Source organism: Vitis riparia, chromosome 8, assembly GCF_004353265.1.
Source record: "Vitis riparia cultivar Riparia Gloire de Montpellier isolate 1030 chromosome 8, EGFV_Vit.rip_1.0, whole genome shotgun sequence".
NCBI classification, from domain to species: domain Eukaryota; kingdom Viridiplantae; phylum Streptophyta; class Magnoliopsida; order Vitales; family Vitaceae; genus Vitis; species Vitis riparia.
Window position 1 is genome coordinate 7,669,467 of NC_048438.1, and position 18,687 is coordinate 7,688,153.

The 18,687-nt window shown below is 34.2% G+C and overlaps 2 protein-coding genes across 3 annotated transcripts; both read left to right on the forward strand.

Moving 5' to 3' along the window:
- The first annotated feature begins 1,163 nt into the window (after positions 1–1,163).
- On the forward strand, positions 1,164–9,680 carry LOC117921045 (PHD finger protein ALFIN-LIKE 1-like). The gene is made up of 5 exons (XM_034838802.1): positions 1,164–1,405; positions 1,498–1,530; positions 2,360–2,582; positions 7,803–7,923; positions 9,146–9,680. Exons 1-5 carry the CDS (start codon positions 1,306–1,308, stop codon positions 9,398–9,400), a joined length of 732 nt encoding a protein of 243 aa, XP_034694693.1. The 5' UTR covers positions 1,164–1,305; the 3' UTR covers positions 9,401–9,680.
- A 616-nt stretch (positions 9,681–10,296) lies between these two features.
- On the forward strand, positions 10,297–12,174 carry LOC117921109 (myb family transcription factor PHL7-like). 2 transcript variants are annotated; one of them, XM_034838903.1, is made up of 6 exons: positions 10,297–10,441; positions 10,554–10,630; positions 10,990–11,029; positions 11,205–11,262; positions 11,361–11,430; positions 11,520–12,174. In XM_034838903.1, the coding sequence occupies exons 1-6, from the start codon at positions 10,303–10,305 to the stop codon at positions 11,937–11,939; spliced, it is 804 nt and encodes a 267-aa protein (XP_034694794.1). In that variant the 5' UTR covers positions 10,297–10,302; the 3' UTR covers positions 11,940–12,174. The 2 variants fall into 2 exon arrangements, with proteins under 2 accessions (XP_034694794.1, XP_034694795.1); XM_034838904.1 differs by having other exon boundaries at positions 11,526–12,174.
- The last annotated feature ends 6,513 nt before the right edge of the window (positions 12,175–18,687 follow it).

The window sequence follows — 18,687 nt, forward strand, 5'->3', positions numbered from 1 at the left end:
TTAATTCTAAATCATTTCTTGTAATCTCTCGAAGGTGAACTTAAAGTATGGAGCATCACTTGAGGGAAACATTTAAGCATGAAATCTCATCTTTTAAAGAAATTGTAAGTACCCATTGAAGCCAATCAATCCAATTATAATGTTTGGAGGATTGAAGAGAGTGAATATAGGTCAGTTTACACAAAATCACTATAAAAATCTTCGATTTGCATTATCTTTTTCTTACTAATTTTATATGTAATTTATTTTCCATTATACTTGTTATTAATTGCATATAATTACCACTTACATTCGTATAGTTTAATTTTTTAAAAAGTGAACATCACTGTATTGACTCCCTTCATAGTGATTGATTACCTTAGATCAATACAGTTAAAATCTCAACAAGTATATTGAATTCTTGAAAAATGCCAGAAAATGAGAAAAAAAGAAACCATAATGCTAATTGAAAAAAAATTAAATTTTATTATAAAAAGGATTTAACTATAAAAATCTTATTTTTTTATATTAAAAATATAAAAATAAAATAAAAATTATAATATTTATAATTCATTCCTAAAAGGTTAGATTTTTTAAAATGATAAAAAGGGCAAGTACACATAATTAATTATGCCAAATCTAACATCTCAAATATTCTATTAATTAACATTTATTCATTTTCTTTTGTACTCCCTTTTATACAAATTTTGAAGTAATGTAATTGAGAAAAAATATATATATATAAAATACAAGGATGAGTTTCTAAATTATAAAAGATAAGAGGTCCCCCGATAAATTTTCTTTGTAGGAAAAATTCGAGGCAGGTGCGCTTTTTTGCATGCACTGCAAATGTCTTTTCCCGTCATTATTAATTTAGTTTTATTTTTTTAGATATTTATTTTTAATTTTAAGCCGGAGAAAAAAAGAATGCTATGAATTGACTCTTGGACGCAATGAATAAAATATAGGGACGCGGAAGAAGACAAAAGGAGTAAATCCGAGGGCAAATAAAAATTAGAAGGAACAAAGAGGGGCTACCAGAAAAGAAAAAGTAAGAAGTCAGAAAGCATTTCTCACACACCTCCTTTTCCTTCCTCCACTCCACAAAACCCTCACCGCGGCTCCACATAAAACACAGTCCTGCAGGGAGGGAGTAAAACGGGGAGGGGCAATAGTGATTACCCAATAGCGTTATTCACACTCCTTTCTTGGCTTCTCAACGTTACATGCACCTCCTCTTCTCTCTTCGATCCTCTCTTCTCTATTAAATTCAGTTGGTGTCTGGAGTCTCTCGAATCAAAACGCTGCGTTTCGATCTCGAACGCCATGGAAATGGCTTCTATTTCTTCGAGTCCGAGGACTGTAGAGGAGATCTTCAAGGATTACAGCGGTCGTAGAGCTGGTGTTGTGCGTGCCTTAACCTACGGTACTCGAATCTTCGCCAATCTCTCTCTTTTTCTTCTTTCTCTGTTTGGAAAATTGTCTCACTCTGTTGTGTTTTCTTTGTGTTTCTCTCAGATGTTGATGAATTCTACAAGCTCTGCGATCCAGGTGAGGTTGATTTCGTTTTTTTTCTACTTGCAACTGTAGATCGGTGTTGTGGTTTGGTGAAATTGAAATTTCTGATTGTGATTGTGATTGTTTTGTTTTGAATTTCGTGGCTTTGTTTGGATTAAGGTTGAATGGAGAGTCAGTTTGTCCTTTGTTTGGTTGCTGAGAATTCGGAGGAAAAGAAATAGGAATAGAAATTTGAACTTGCGCTGTGCTTTGTGCTGGTGTACTCAATTTCTGTTTTTTAATTTTGGGTAATGTTATAATTTTGTTTCCACAATTTTTATGTTTGTTGAGTGTTCAAGATTCAATTTTTATGTATTGAGATGCATGAAAGCAACACAATTAGAGCTTTGGTAAAATCACTGTGTATGATTGAATTGAATTTGCATTAGTTCTGATAATAGCAGTGTGTATGGTTGAATTGAATTTGCACAGAAGCAACAAATATAGTTCTGATAATGATAGATAATTTTTTGAAATTATTTTGTTCTTTTGAATTTTGAAACATTGAGTGCCTTTACTTAGGGCGGGGAATGAAAGTTACAAATGGATTTCTCCCGAATTTTGTTTTTTTTTTGCTTGCAGCAAGAAAACTTAAGGTTTTCCTTCTTTTTTCTTTGTTTTCATTAATGTAGTGCTTCTTGTGAACTAAAGCGACAAAAATATGTATCGTTGCAGTGTTTCGTTATCATAATCATAATGTGTTGGCTTCTTTTTTGTTCTTGTCGCAAACTAAAACGACAATATGTAAATAGTTTCAATGTTTCATTTCTTTTTCCTTCCGCTGGTTTTTTGTCCTCATATCTTCTTCCTTCTCCTTGTTTAGAGAAAGAGAATTTGTGTCTGTATGGACATCCAAATGATACTTGGGAAGTAACTCTTCCAGCAGAGGAAGTTCCTCCAGAGCTCCCTGAGCCAGCGCTTGGGATCAATTTTGCGAGAGATGGCATGAACCGCAAAGACTGGCTTTCACTGGTTGCTGTGCACAGTGATTCTTGGTTGCTCTCTGCAGCTTTCTATCTTGGTGCTCGCCTTAACCGCAATGAAAGGTAAATTATCTTTCTTTATAGCAGCTTTGCATGTGGAGTGGATTGTGGATGATGGTTTGCATTCAATGTGCTTTGGATGCATTTGTAAATTTTCTTTTGCAGAATATTCTTAAGAAAGTAATCTTAGATCTTTCTCATGTTAGCTTGCTCACTAATATTAAATTCTTTTTTCCTGTTAAATTGTTGGTTGTTGTTTGATTTTCTTGACTGGACATGCCTTACAAGCATGACCCTGGTTTTCCTACATCAAGTATTAAGCTCAATGGAATGTTTAACCATACTGCTTAAGTTCCATCATTTAATGCAGTAACTGTTATGATGGTCAATTTATTGATTAATGGAACAATTTGTGAGAATACTACATGTTATATTTTCATTTTTCAGAAGAGGTGCAAACCTGGAATGTAATATAGGAGGTATAGAATATAAAGCTTAGGATTGATCTGGTATCACCAACAGAGTTAAATGACAAACGACTAAATCAGTGCTGAGTTATGGTACTGAGGATGCATTAATCCATGTTGAAGCTTAAAATGTTTTGGTGTTACTCATTTGAATCCAAAACCTGTGTACCTTGAGGTCATATGATTGATGGGATAATTTATTATAGTATTACATACTTTTTCCAGTAATTTATTATAATGTTATTAAACAGATTACCAGTCCTACACCTCAACTCCCTCCATATTGACATCAAAATTCTGGAAAGATCTTCTTGACTCCAGGCAGTTGGTCATTATCCAAGCACATTGAGAATGTAGCACCCTCTCCTTAGGCTTTCCAACCCATCAACCTTATGCCTGCAGATGTTATTCTATTACACTCCTTCCAATGTTCCCAAGTGATGCAAAAGGCAACATCCCTCCCAATTGGCCAGCATTAGCTTCATTATTTCTGGTAGGACTTCTAGCAGTTTTCAGGCCAATCAACTTAGTGGGAGGGCTGTACAAGTGGTTGGCCAAGGTGCTGGCTAATAGGGTAAAGGGGTGTTAGCTAAGGTGATTTCAAAGGCCCAAAATGCGTTTGTGGAGGGTAGACAAATTTATGGATGCAGTGCTTATTGCTAATGAAGGCATAGACTCAATCTTGAAAAGTAATAGAGGGGCGGTTATGTGCAAATGATGTTTTTGTGCTGGCTGTTAATGTGGTTTGAGGCAATCTCTGGGTTGAGAGTTAATTTGGATAAAAGCGAACTGATCCATGTTGGAAGGGTGGAGAATGTGGAAGAGTTGGCTTCGGAGCTTGGTTGTAAGGTGGGAAGGCTGCCGTTTACTTAGGAATGCCGCTGGGTGCTCCATTTATATCTGTAGTTGCTTGGGATAGAATTGAAGAGAGATTCCACAAGAGATTGACTATGTGGAAGCGACGATATATCTCTAAGCGGGGGAGAATCACCTTGATTCAAAGTACTTTGTCTAGCTTGCCTATTTATTTCATGTCTATTCTTTAGTTGCCAAGAGGGGTTAAAATGAGATTGGAGCAAATACAAAGGGATTTTTTTGTGGGATGGTGGGGCTCTTGAGTGAAGACCTCACTTAGTAAGGTGGACGAACATTTATCTGGATAAAAGAAAAGGAGGGTTGGGGGTTAAGAGCATTACGACACTCAATAAGGCTCTCCTTGGCCAAATGGAGTTGGCACTTTGCAAATGAAAGAGAGGCTTTTTGGAACCAAGTGATTATAGGGAAATATGGGGTGGAAAGAGGAGGGTGGAGTTCTTGCGAGGCTAGGCAGGGGTATGGAGTTGGGTTGTGGAAAGCAATTAGAAAGTTAGGGCACCTCGTGAGCTCTAGACTTGCCTTTGTGGTGGGTGATGGTTAGAGGGTGAGTTTTTGGAAGGGTAAGTGGTGTGGAACTACACCTTTGTGTGAATCTTTCCCTTCTTTATTTGCTCTAGTAGCATCCAAAGAGGCTTGGGTGAGTGATGTTTGGATTGTTTCAGCAAGCGGGGAAAAAGGGGGAAGTTGGAGCCCTTGATTCTCTAGACCTTTTAATGATTGGGAGATGGATGAGGTGGAAAGGTTGCTGTCATGTTTGGGTGGGAAGATGGTGAATTTGGATGAGGAGGATAGGGTGAGGTGGTTGGAAACTGAAGGATGACAATTTCTCAATAAAGTCCCTTTACAAAGCCTTAGAGCCGGATTCATCAGTTTCTTTCCCAAGGAAGACAACTTGGAACTTTGTGTGCAGAAAAAAATAAGCTTCTTTGCTTGGGAGGCATCATGGGGAAAAGTTCTAACTTTGGACTGAATTCAAAAGAGGGGATGGACTTTATCAAAAGTGTATGAGGAGTCCATCAACCATCTTCTTCTCCATTGCAAAAAGACAAGGGAAGTGTGGATGTTGCCTTTTACTTTATTTGGAGTATCTTAGGTGTTTCCCTCTTCGGTAAGGGAAACCCTCTTGGGGTGGAACAGATCTTTTGTGGGTAAAAAGCGTAAGGCTGTTTGGCAACTGGGTCCGTTATGTTTGTTTTGGCAGCTTGGAAGGCAAGGAATATAATTGCCTTTGAAGATAGTGTGCTGTCCATCCAAAGGCTGAAAGCTCCTTTTGTGTATTTACTTTGGTCGGAGACCAAATTGTTTATAAAAGGTGGTCCTTTGACCTTAATAGATTTTATTGATTGGGTGGATTCTCAGTGAGGGAGGGGTTGTTTTTTGTATATCTTGTTGGACTTTTTTGTTTCAGTTGTAAGAGGGTGAGTGTCTCTTTCATGGTTTTAAAAGGTGCGCCTAGGCGCAATGCGGAGCTCCAGCACCTCGCCTTACTCAAGGTGCAGCCCGTTGAAGAAGGGGCTGTGCGCCTTTGGCCAGGCGCAAAGCTCCAAAAAGGCATGCTTCTCTATTTCTTCTTCTCCTCTGTCATGATCCACTTCTAGCCATAATCTGGGCATTTTTTTTTTGTTTTTATTTCACCAACAAAACGTTGCGTTTTGCTGGTGGAATAAAAACAAAAGAAAATGTCCAGATTAGGGCTGGAAGTAGATTGTGAGATCGTGGGAAGAAGAAGAAGAAGCATATTTTTTAACAGCCCAAAGTGAGCTTTAAAAAAACAAAAAAGGCCCAAAATTAAGGCTCAATAGAGAGTAGAGATTGAAAAGAGAATAGAAAGAAGAACTAAGGAAGAAGAAGAGAGGTGCGTACTTGGTGGTTGGCGTTGGCGCAGCTTCGATCCATCACCAAGTCTCTTTGGGCATTTAAATTTGTATTTTTATATTTTTATTTATCTATATTTATTATGATAATGAAATTGCCAAAGAAAAATTAAAAATACTTATTTATCTAATTGTTATTTTATTTATTTATTTATTATAATTAATTAATTTATTTATTTATCTATTATGATAATGAAATCGTGAAACATGGAAACTACTTATTTATCTAATTGTTATTTTTGTATTTTATGTATTTTTTTTATTTTTATTTAATTAATTTATTTATTTTGATAATGAAGTTGTGAAAGACGGAAACTACTTATTTATCTAATTGTTATTTTATTTTTTTATTTATTTATGTATTTATTCATGATGAATTATGTATTTATTTATGATAATGAATTATCTATTTATTATGGTTATGAAATGAATACATTATGTAATATTTTTATTTTATTTATTTATCTATTTATTATAATAAATGAAACAATTATGATGCTTAGTTTTTATGCTTAGAACTATTTGTTTTATGTTTTTTGTTGATTAGATTGAAATTTTAGATAATATTTGATGATATATGCACTTAGGATAAATAGACAGTTATTAAATTTAATTGTATTATATAAAATTATATATGTAAAATACGATGTCATGCGCCTCACTTCACTAAAGCCCTCGCCTTAATGCACCTTGCGCCTTAGGCTCCAAGAGGACTTTGCTCCTTGGTGCGCCTTGAGCCTTTTAAAACTATGGTCTCTTTCCTGTACATCTTTGGGTCGCTATTTTAGCACCTCATCGTAATACAATACGTTTACTTATTTATCAAAAAAATTATTTCTGGTGGGACCCAATGAACCTCGGAGAAAGAAGCATTGATTGCATTTCCTGAACCACCATTTTATCTGCACTCTTCCTGTCTGCTTTACACATGCAACATCAATTAGTAATGATCATACTCTTCCTAACTCATCAAGTGTCATACCTTTTGCCATGTCACTTCTGACACACAAAAAGCAAAAGGAATATAAAAAAGGAGGCCACCTTCAGAGGGGACATAGGCTTAGTGCCCCACCCTCTCAAGCTGGAAAATCCTCCAAACCTCACCATTGCAGAAAAATCATAGACATCTCTATTGCTTCATCACATTCATTTTTTTTTAATTAAATTTATCCAAAATAAATTTGACCATGTTTTTATTCATTTCTTTTGTCAATACTATGGTCTATTGAAGTTGCATTCATCGTGAGCTACATAGAGAAGCTTTTGCTCTCCCTCTCTCCGTCACACACTCACACACGCACACTAGTTGGGTGAAATCATCAAGATTCTAATGATATTTTCCATCTTTGTTTCTTGCTACAACCAAACCACAATGTCTAAAAGTATCTCTAGCTGTCATTATCATTTCCCTCATTCTAATATGAAGTTTTTGTGGAAAATTCTCTTTTTGCAAACATTTTTCATGCACACAGGAAACTGAACCTTATCTAAATCTTGAGGAAAGGTCATTGTGATTATTGTAGAGTTTTTGAGGCATTGATAGTCCTGGAGTGCCAATTGGAGGCCTTGTCTTTCTTCATATGCCTTTTAGGTTGGTGAGATGGACTTAGGGAAAGTAAACATCATCAATTCAATATAGATGAGTCGCCGGCCTATGGCAGTATTATGCTTATTACATGTTCTGATAGACACATGGAGTACTTTAAAACCTCATAAAATACTTGACTGGAAGTCATAAAACTGGATTTGGGTTCAATTCACCATGTGGCAGCATGCAGTGTTACAAAAAGGTTGCCACTTAAGTTGTAATACAGGCCTCAAGCACCAGCGAGTGGGAGATCCAAAAGGCCGTATTATCCCACCAAAGAACAAAAAAATAAAAATAAAAATCCACATGGCCCACCTATTTAGTGCCTGAAATTGTTTGGCACGCAGAGCACAAGTACTGGCTTATGTACTTGTTCTTAAGCTATTTTTGCTTGTATTTTTGTAAGGTTTATTTTGCCTAGCATTATCATAAATACAGCTTGCATTCATATAAGTTTGCCTTTTTTTTTTCCCCACAGGAAACGTCTATTTAGTATGATCAATGATCTGCCCACTGTCTTTGAAGTTGTAACAGAGAGGAAGCCTATAAAAGACAAGCCTAGTGTGGATAGTGGAAGCAAATCTCGAGTCAGCACAAAGGTGAGATGGATCAAACTTGATATGTAGTTTCTCATTCTTTGTTTGTTTGTTTGTTTTTGTTTTTTGTTTTTTTTTTTCTATAATGTTTTTAAGGTGAAAATAAAATTCAAATTGGTGTAGTGGAGCATTCAATGAAGGATGTTTGTCCATGATAGCATGCTACAATTATAATGTTATTGAAGTAAGCAAATATTAGAGAACTAATTTCTTGTAAGGCCATATTTGGTTGATGATGGATAGGATAAGTGACAAAAGAACTTATCCAACCTCTTTTTTATATCCCTTCTATCAGGATATAATAATCCTGAATTGACATGAAATATAAATTTATTTCTCATCCATTTTCTTCATTTTTTTTTTCTTTTCAGATTTTTGTATCATTCATTTTTCAAATAAATACATAAATTTAAAATTTTAGTTCTAAAGAGGAATTGCAAAGACGTGTATGCTAAATTGTAAAATAATACTAGTATATAGTATTATTTATAATATCTAATATATACAAAATGTTTTTATATATTTAACAAGATAATGTAGTATTTTTTTTATTTATAAATTTTAAATATTTTAATCATGAATATGATTCAAAAGAAATAAAAAATGGTTAATTTCATTCATATCCTTTGAAGTTTGATCTAAATACACGTAATCTCCATTAGTTTGAAATTTCATCAAATACCTCCTCTAACTTTCTCATTTATTATTTTCATTCACCTCTCCTTTGATTCAAAATGGGGAGGTAGTTGATGAAATTTCAAAAACTCATAGTGGTTAAGTGTATTTAGCCCAAACATCAAGGACGTGAGTAAAATTTACCCAATAAAAAATTACTTACGAAATTATAAATTGTATAATGATTTCCAAATAATACTAATCATAATAGAGATTTTATATTTTTTTAATAGCAAATTCCTGGGATATAATATAATTTTTTATTTTTTATTTAAAATATGTAATATTGAAATGTAATATGTTTTCTATTTTAGTTTTTATTTTTTCAACAAATCAAATATAAGTATAATATAATATATCTCAATGGATATATATATCCAAAGATATCATATCCTATTGATAATGATATCTTATAATACGTATATCCTACCTATTTAGCTAATCAAATATAGTCTAAAAATTTTAAAAACACTTTTATCCTTCATTTATTATCTTTCCTTATCAAGACACTTATCTCTATAGCCATTAACTGAGTCCCTTTTCTCTGTAGAGGGGGAATGAAGGGCAAGTGAAAAGCACCCCGAAGCTGGCAGCAGATGAGAGCTTTGAGGAGGAGGAAGATGAACATAGTGAAACCCTCTGTGGGAGCTGTGGTGGGAACTACAATGCTGATGAGTTCTGGATTGGGTGCGACATCTGTGAGAGGTGGTTCCATGGAAAGTGTGTGAAGATAACACCTGCCAAGGCTGAGAGCATTAAGCAATACAAGTGTCCATCTTGCAGCTTAAAGAGGAGCAGGCAGTAGTAGTCCACTAAAACCAGTGGAGGGGGATTAACAGTGTTGCTTTGGTGCCTGACAAAGTAGTATAGCAATAGAACCTTTTGGGAATTCTCATGGACTTCTTGTTGTGACCTTTATTTAGTACCCAGATGCTCTTAGAGGGTGGAAGGTTCTCCTTGCCACCTTGAATGTTTGCTTCTATATTTCATTTTAGTAATTTTCTATTTATGACAAATGCATGGATGTTATTTGCTTATAAGGCCTTGGATTTTTTTCCCTTAATAGTAAAAATTATTTAATCGAATGGGCTAAGTTAAGTTTGCAGGGTGATTCTGAGAACTGAATTATGTTCAAATGGTGCATTAATATTTCTGTTTCTGTTTGGCATCATCCCAACCTTTGATTATGTTAGGGGCTGGTCTCCCTTCATGTCACTGTACATGTATGTTTGGTGCTCCTTATGGTTAAGAAATCTGCTGAACCCAAAAATTGTAACTGCAAATGGGTTTGCAGATTAGATGTCTCATGTGATCAAAGTCGGGATGGCCCAAACTGGTAAAACTATGTCATATTTATGAATGAATAAAAAACATCAGAGATGCCCTCAAGAGGGCAAAAAATGAAAGAGGCTTGTCAACTTGGTGGTTTGAGTCAGAAGGCAAACCCTTTACCCTCTAAAGAAGCCAATTCTGAGTTGGGTTGAGGCTCGAAACCTTGGATTTCTTCGCCAAATGAGTAGAAATTGGGAAGGAAGCTTACAGTTTGAAAAGTTTGGACTCTGCTACTTGGTTTATTCCGACAGTTAAAGACAGTCTGTGGCATCTCCAGCCCCTAGAGTCCATCGCCACCTTGACTTTTCTGTCCCCAACTGTTGTTTGTCTTGGTTCCTCTTGTCTATAATCCTCCCTGCCAGGCTTGCTCATGCAATGCCTGGAGGCCTTGGGTCGGTCAGTGCCAATATGGGTTCTACTCGTTCCGATGGCTCAGGAAAAGAACGCTTGCGCTGGACACAGGAACTGCATGATCGGTTTGAAGAGGCTGTTAATCAGCTTGGTGGTGCCGATAGTAAGTTTGAACTCAATTCAAAGTGCACTGCACCCATGGGTTCATTCTTATTCTTGCATGTTTTGGTCATTGATGCATGGTTTCCTTGATATATTAATTTGCATATATGCAGGAGCAACTCCAAAGGGAATCTTGAAGGCTATGGCTGTTCCCGGACTAACCATTTACCATGTTAAAAGCCACCTGCAGGTGCCTCTCTCTCTCTGTACACATCTAAACCATTCATTGACCTTGATATCACATTTTTTATGTAGGCTTCAGTGCCATACTGCTGGAGCCTGGTGCTCTTGAGGTTCTGAGTGTGGGTATCCTATAGGAAGTTTCAGAACAATGAGCTTTTTAGGATAGCTACTTCCTGGATTTCAAGGCAGTGCATATTGGGTTTAGTTTAATTTGTTTATTTCATGTTTGTTTCTTTGGAAAATTGTGAACCTGAAATCTCGAAACTTGTATTATATATCATCTGCTTGCTTCAAACTATTAAACAGAAACTTTGTCGGTTTAGCTATGGCAATGCTTTTCTGATGAATGTTTTTGGATTGTCTCAGAAATACAGAATATCAAAGTTTGTACCAGAATCATCCAGTAGTAAGTTCAGAGTGCTTACACCAAATTTCTGAGCTAAGAACTTAATGCTTGTTTACCAACGTTTTCCAAAATAATATTTGGAAAGTTTTTTAAAAGAGTAGTCAATTATTTTCAGAAATAAATTTTCGTTTGAGAACTGATCGAATACAAAGACGTCATTCTCTCTTTCTCGCAGGAGCCAAGTTTGAGAGGAGAAGCATTTCAGAAATGTTGCCTAATTTCAGTACAACTTCGTAAGCTATTACTTCCTTTAATCGTTTCAAAGCCTAAGATAAAATTGCTTTGTGTTATAATGATGAGGCTTATTCTGTATTTTCTTTGATTTCCACAGGGGTGCTCAGCTTAAGGAAGCATTACAAATGCAGATGGAAGTAGAAAGGCGTTTGAGCGATCAACTTGAGGTGTCGCTTCATTTGTGTAAATAAGCTTATAATTAGATCTAGGAAAAAGACATCTCGCATTTTGGCTAATTAGTTTTGTTTTCTCAAAGGTTCAGAAGAGCTTGAAGCTGAAAATCGAAGCCCAGGGAAGATTTTTTGAGAGAATTGCAGAGGAACAACGCAACTGGGTGAGCATCATGAAACCCACCAAGCTCTTCTCCCCCACATCACTGCCTTCCCTCTGTGAAGAGTCTGAGTCAAATGCAAAGGAATCCGATTCTGATTCAGATTCCAACAAGACCGACATGCAATATGAAGGATTTCAAGCGAAGAGGCCTAGACTAATGGATGATCACATTTACCCTCCAAGGTTCAAACATGCACCACCCAGTTCGGGATCCCACGATCCAACCACCATGCTTCTTCCAAAGGATAATGTGAAACTTTCATATCCTCCTCCTGCCCATGAAATCAGCTTTCCATGGAGTATCACTGCCTGCCCATCGCCTCTAGTCCCTGGGTTTTTATAGTTTTTGTGTAATAAGCTCCAAGATTTTTCTAAATAAAACCCATCTATATCTATAGCGCAGCAGTATGGCACATTAATCATCGTGATTGCGTGTGGATGAATGATGATATGGATTATGGATTGTCCAACATACACCAGCCTTGCTGCTCACTCACATATCATTTTTCATCCAGGTTCTTGGAACATGTATTGCTCTCCTTGTAATTTTAAATAAAGAGACATCATATCTTACTGTGTGTCAAAAGGAAAAAAAAAATCTATCCATTTTGATGAATGCTACGCATTCCTCCGCCACTTCTCTATGAATCAGTTGTTTTGTGATCGCCGGATTATATAAAGTTCATGCATGGCTTCTTACAGCATTTTAATGGTTTCAATATGTTAAATTTTCAACAAACTCATCGTGGCTATATTTTTTAGGGATAACCCATTAAAAGGGGCAAAAAGACCATAAAATTGCAAATCTTAATATCCCACTTTCAATAGCCTAAAAAATAACCTATTCTAAACAAAAATACCCCTTTAGCCCATTTTCCCACTAACCCACCCCTTAATTTGCGTGTCTATTCTTTATCCTCTTAACCCAATTCGTTACCCTGCCATTCATCCCAAGAGAACAAGCATGTAACATCCTAGATTTTTAGATGATTTTTTTTTTTTTTGCCATTTTGGAAGAAAAAATAAAAAGTTAAAAATCCAATTAAACTTAAAATAATCAGGAAAGTTAAATAACCTCAAAGAATCACAACTATACAAATAAGCTAGAAAAGAATTATATTAATTGGAGTATTAGGATAAGTGTAATTAATTTAGGAATATATTAGAATTGCCACATGTCACACTTAGGGGTTACAAATGTCACACATGGAGATATGAAGAATTGTTAAAAATATACTAGAAGTACCACATGTCACCATTAAAGGTTGTCAAATGTCACACGTAGATGAAAAATTGTTGAAAATGTACTAAAAGTACCACATGTGTGGGTTGCAAAATGTCCCACATACACATAAAGACGTGAAGAATTGTGCACTACAAGATAAAAGGAGTATACTTGAAATTTTGGTAGCAACTAAGGGTAGTTTGGTCACCTCATGGCATAGAGAACGACATTTACATCAACTCATATTTGAAAGGGAAATATAAAAGAGGAAAAATCTAAAGAAAATCCATTTCACTTCATTTTTCCCTAGAGGTTTTCATCTCTACTTGGGGAGTAATTAGAGGTAAATAATCTCATTTTGCATTTTTCCTTTTTCTATTTTCTTCTTCTTCTCCACCTTTTCTTTTGGTTAGAGTTGTTAGAGATTTGTTTGTTTGTTTGTTTGTTTTTTTATTTTATTTTATTTTTTTTATCTTTTGGATTGTTTGGTTGCCAAGAAAGTGAAGGAAAATATTGTAATTTAAGTTTGATTCACATATAAATTGTTAGAAGTGGATGAGAATGATATATCTTATGATGTTGATACCCAAGAGGAATTAGATGATACCTTTCAACCCATAATGAGTGATCCCCAATTTGTTTTCAATATTGGGAGGACCCAAATCAAACTCAAACAATTTAATATAATAGATTTAGGTTTATGGAGATAATTTCATCAGAAAAAAGGATTTCCCAAGGATGAGGAATACCTTGTTTTTTTCTTTATATATATGACCAATTGGTAATTTTTGAATTTTTGTAAATTTTTGGTAAAATATTAAAATCCCAAATTAGTTTTACTAAATAATAGACTCAATAATAAGTCCAACCATTCAAGTCTTGTTACTTTTAGACCACGTTATCCCCATGAGAAAATTCCGGACAGATTGAGAAATACAAGAGTGAGGTTCATAGAGACAATTTGGACCAATTATGCTTTTCAAAAATTTCAAAATTTCACCTCATTTGGACATTGATAGCCTAGTACAAATATTTTAAAGAAATGGGTAAGAAAATAGAGTGGTTCAAATAAGATAGCTTTGACCCACTTAGGTTTTTTAAAGTTATGGGATATTTTGAATAATTATCATGATTCTTAATTATTTTTATATATTATTAATTAATAAAAAAAGAAACTATATAATCTAATTTCATGCAATTTCGAATTTGTTTGAATAAGGAAGTAATTAAGGAAATATTAAAGGATTTTCAGTAAGGTATGCTAAGACAATTTTTATGTTTGAGAGTTTTGGTATTATTAGACTTTGTTTTAGGTTTATAAACTATTTTTAAAATCTTCTATACTCATCATATATTAGATCTAAAAGTTTTATAACTTTTAGAACTTGTTTGGTTGGTAAGAAAAATCGAGAAAATGAAGAGCAGTACAACATGCTTTGCTTTGAGCAATCTAGAACTAATTTAGGTTGAGGCTTAATTGATAATCTTTTGATGACCTTTTGACTTAAAAATTAATTTCTAAGGTTTGTAAACTCATCAACAAACTATTTTGCTCAAGTTTCTCTTGAATTAGACTCCATTTGCCTAGCCTTTCAATTTTAGAAATATTTCATATTTCAGTTAGAGTGTTATCCAATTAAGAAAGAGTTAATAGAACTTAGAAGAATCATGGTTTTCATTTTATGGAATTTCTAATTCTATAAGTCTACTTAAATTTTCTTTTATTAGGAGAGGAATTGGACTTTGTGGAGCCATCATATTGTGAGTTTTGTTGTACTTTTGATTATGAGAATTTTTATGAGTGGTTATAATATGCATGGTTTTGCTAAGCTTTTCATAAAATAAATATCTCTTGCATATGTTGTATTTATATCACTTGTTTAATTTCTCCAAAGGCATAAAATATATGTTGAATTCTTATTTGGTAAAAAATGCAAATGGATTTATTTTGAGTTGCAAAAATAAATGTTCCCTTGCTTTGAAGAAATTATTTGTGATCATGCATATGTTTACAAATAATGACATTACTGTTATGATTGAGCTCTTAAAAGTAAGACATGATGTAACAAAGTCATACTTGACTATCCCTTTTACGTATTGACATTGATTTGAGCATTCAACTCATATCTCTTACATTGTACATGACTTGACCATATTAAAAGTTGCATAGATGATACAAATCATGGGTTCCTTGTAAGTAGATAAGTTGTCCACAGTTAGTTCATGGATTTTGAAAATCCAATAGAGACTGTAATGCACCACCTCTTAATTGGAGGGATGATATATCTTGGTTGTCAAGATGAGCTTGTCATGGTGAGTGTACTAGTGTATGTGATGTACACTAGACATGACCTATGATGAATTATGGCGTAAGACTATTGGTTATCATAATTCACTAAGTTACTATACTATATGAACTCTTAACTTTGAGAGGATATTGAGTCTATACTGAAATCAACAAGAGGCTTTGACCTATGGATGATACCTTAAAGTGGTAAAAAATCCCTATAGATTGGGTCACTATTGATGGAGGCTATAAAATCCTTATAGATTGGGTTATTGTTGATGGAGGTTGGTTGATAACAACTATTCTTAAAAGAGTCACTAATCTCATGGGATTGATACAGTGTGTCCCCTTGAATGATTCAAAGGATATGTGATCATGAAATTTGTGGCTTCAATGATTCCTTTAGTGGAATTTGGCATATGTCCCTTGGAGTTAGAGGATGTGAGTTGATCACATAATAAGTGAGATTTGTAACTCAAGAATTTGATAAGTAATCTTGATAGGTGATAACACTACCTTGTTAGATTACGAACACCAGTTCATGGGGGTCTACATGTGGTGGATAGTAGGTTATAGACTCAAGCTTTGTCTCGTTATTATTTATATAGGATATTGGAGTGTAGTTAATTCTCTATAGTGGGATGTTGAATCAACGTTAAAATTGGATTATGAGAGAACTAGTACTCCTATGGGTCCCAATGGTTCTCACTTTGAATTCATATACCATGTGAAACGGTTTATGAGGGTTAGATTGACTCTTGGTTCACTCTTGTGCATGAATGTGTTTTGGTCATTACACAAGGTGGCATATGAGATAGTGACTAAGGTCTAAGGATTGAGCTAATTGATAATTAGATGGCCTTGTGTGGTTAATTAATCAATTAGAAATTTTGTACTAAATTAAGGGACCCAAGCACATGTGAGCTTAAGTCACTTAAGCCTAGTAGAAGATCCCTATAAATACCCCTTTATAGGGTTTGATTTTCCTAATGACCTTTCAACTATTGTCTTCCATATCCAAAAAGAGCAAGAGTTTAGGCATCCACCATTCCAAAGTCACTCTTTGGAGTGCCATGAACATGGTTTGAGTTATCTGGCGGAAGACTTTGGGTGTACAAGTTTTCCAGAGCATTTAGACACATTCTTTATTAGGTAGATTTCGATTTGGGAACATCCAAATCGCATGTATGAGTTTTAATCTCTAGATCTGTATTATTCTATGGTTTTTTAAGCCATTATTTTTGTTGCGTTAGATCTAAATATCCCTAGAAATAGATGTATGCACTCTACAAGATCCAGGACATGGGAACAGAGTAATCTAGGGTTCCCAACAATTACATACCTTATAATTATGATACAATAAATTGTATCATAATTATAAGACGGACATGTCAACAATGACAGACCAAGCCGGCTGGACCTATAAGACGGACAAATCAATCCAGCCAAGTCCTCAGAATTTTTGACATGTGTGGTCAACCACGCCTGATGTTTGAGCGTCGAACTAGATGCCTGATGTCTAAGCGACGACCTAGACGCTTGACGTTTGAGCGGCGGACTAGATGCCATTTACACTCAAAAGTCAATGTCAATCAATTGTTACACACAATCCTAGACATTGACAAGCTAAATGGACAATCAGCTACATGGTCTGAGATATTGGCACGACAATTAGCAAATGGCACTAGTAAGCCGCCCTTACTCGATATGATTGCCTAGTCCACATAGTAGTGACGACGTTGACTGTCCTATCAAGACTCAATTTTCGTCGGGCAATCATCAATACAAGAAAGATAATGACGGTGCCATTAGTTCTATATAAACCCCTCAAAAAGCACGAACAAGGTACACACACTCATTATCTCTCACAAAAATAGTTAGAGCTATCCTCATTTGACTTAAGCTTTAGAGAGGCGTGCCCGAACCACCCATCTAGACATCCTTCTATGCAAGGAAAAAGTCCGTCTAACTCCAAAGAAGCTGGACGGGCTTGAATCCAGTTGGCTCGACCCTAACAATAGTGGTAAATACCTAAATCCTAAACCTAAACCCAATTTTCATACCCATTTATCTATTTGGTATTTCAGTAATGGGATAAAATATTAATAATTAGGATATAAATGCAACCCTAAGTTATGAAACTCAGGTTGATCTCATTGGACCCCACATTTTGAATACCCTAAGACTAACTAAAATTGATACATTTGTTTTGCGTGAAGCCTTGAACCCAAAGTTCAATTGTAGAACCTTTAATCTTGAATCATTTAAACTAGAAATCAATAATTCTTTTGCAAGAGATTTATTTTAGTAAATTTAATTTTATTCAAATCAATTTTATACATTCTCAATTCAAGAAATTAGGCAAAAAAAAAAAAAAACAATTATTTAAACCTAGTTTGACAACTTTCATAGGTCAATCATTGAAGACGATACTCAGAGTATTATAAAAGTCGTAGTGACTCTTTCTCTCGTTTTTCTTGGTTAGAATTTCTAAAAAAAACAACTTAGTATTTTGGACAATAGAGAATCACGGTTAGTGCCCTGTTTTAGCTCTCTTTATTTTTTAAAATTAAACCCTATTTTTCATCTTACTAATATTGTGAGTTGATTTAGTTTATAAAAATGGGGGAAAAAGAAGATTCATTGATGAAGAATACCAAAGTGAAGAGGTATAAAATCCTTGCGAAAGAAGCTAGTGAGAGAAAATGATGCTTTAAAAATTCTTCATCATCAATAAAAAATGAGAATGAATCAATTGAATTAGTAAGTATTAATTTTTTACTTGAAATTTTGGATTTAAATTTTTTTATGAATTTATTTGTCATGAATTAATAATTTAACTGAATAGATTTTTTTTTTTTTTTTTATGGAATTGAAGTTGTAATTTTTCTTTGTAAGGTCATAATCCAAGGTTTAAAGCAATATCTCAATGATAAGGAAAAACTGAAATTAACTACTATCAATAACTTAACTACCATTAAGTTCACTATCAACAAGTTTAGGTTTAAGGTTCTTTGGTTTTGTTTCAATTTTTTTTTAATGAATTTATTGGTTATGAAGTGACAATGTAGTTGAATAGAATTTTTATGGAATTATTTTATCTAAAATTTTAGACTTTTGATTTAAATATGTTAAATACTTGATGTTTTATAAATACATTTATTTTCTTAGTTTTTCATGATATTTCTTGATATTTAGTTAATAAAACTTAAAAAAGGAAATTGCAGTTGCAATTTTTCTCTATAAAGTCATAGTCCAAGGTTCAAACAATATCTTAATGATAAGAAAAAACTAAACTTAACTACTATCAAGTTCATTATCAATAAGTTTAGGTTTAAGTTGTCTTGGTTTTTTTTCAAGGGTCATTATAATATTCTCTAAACTTTTTATATCTAGTTGCAACTTAGTCAAAGTTAATAACTTCAATTACATCAGTATCATCAATAATATCCTCATGAAATATGGCACCTTGTAAAATATTAGTGTCAGCCTTGATATCCTTAAATAAGGAAAATGTGTGTTTCTATACACTCATATAAAAATAATCACAAAATAAGAACTCTCCAAAAATAATTTAAG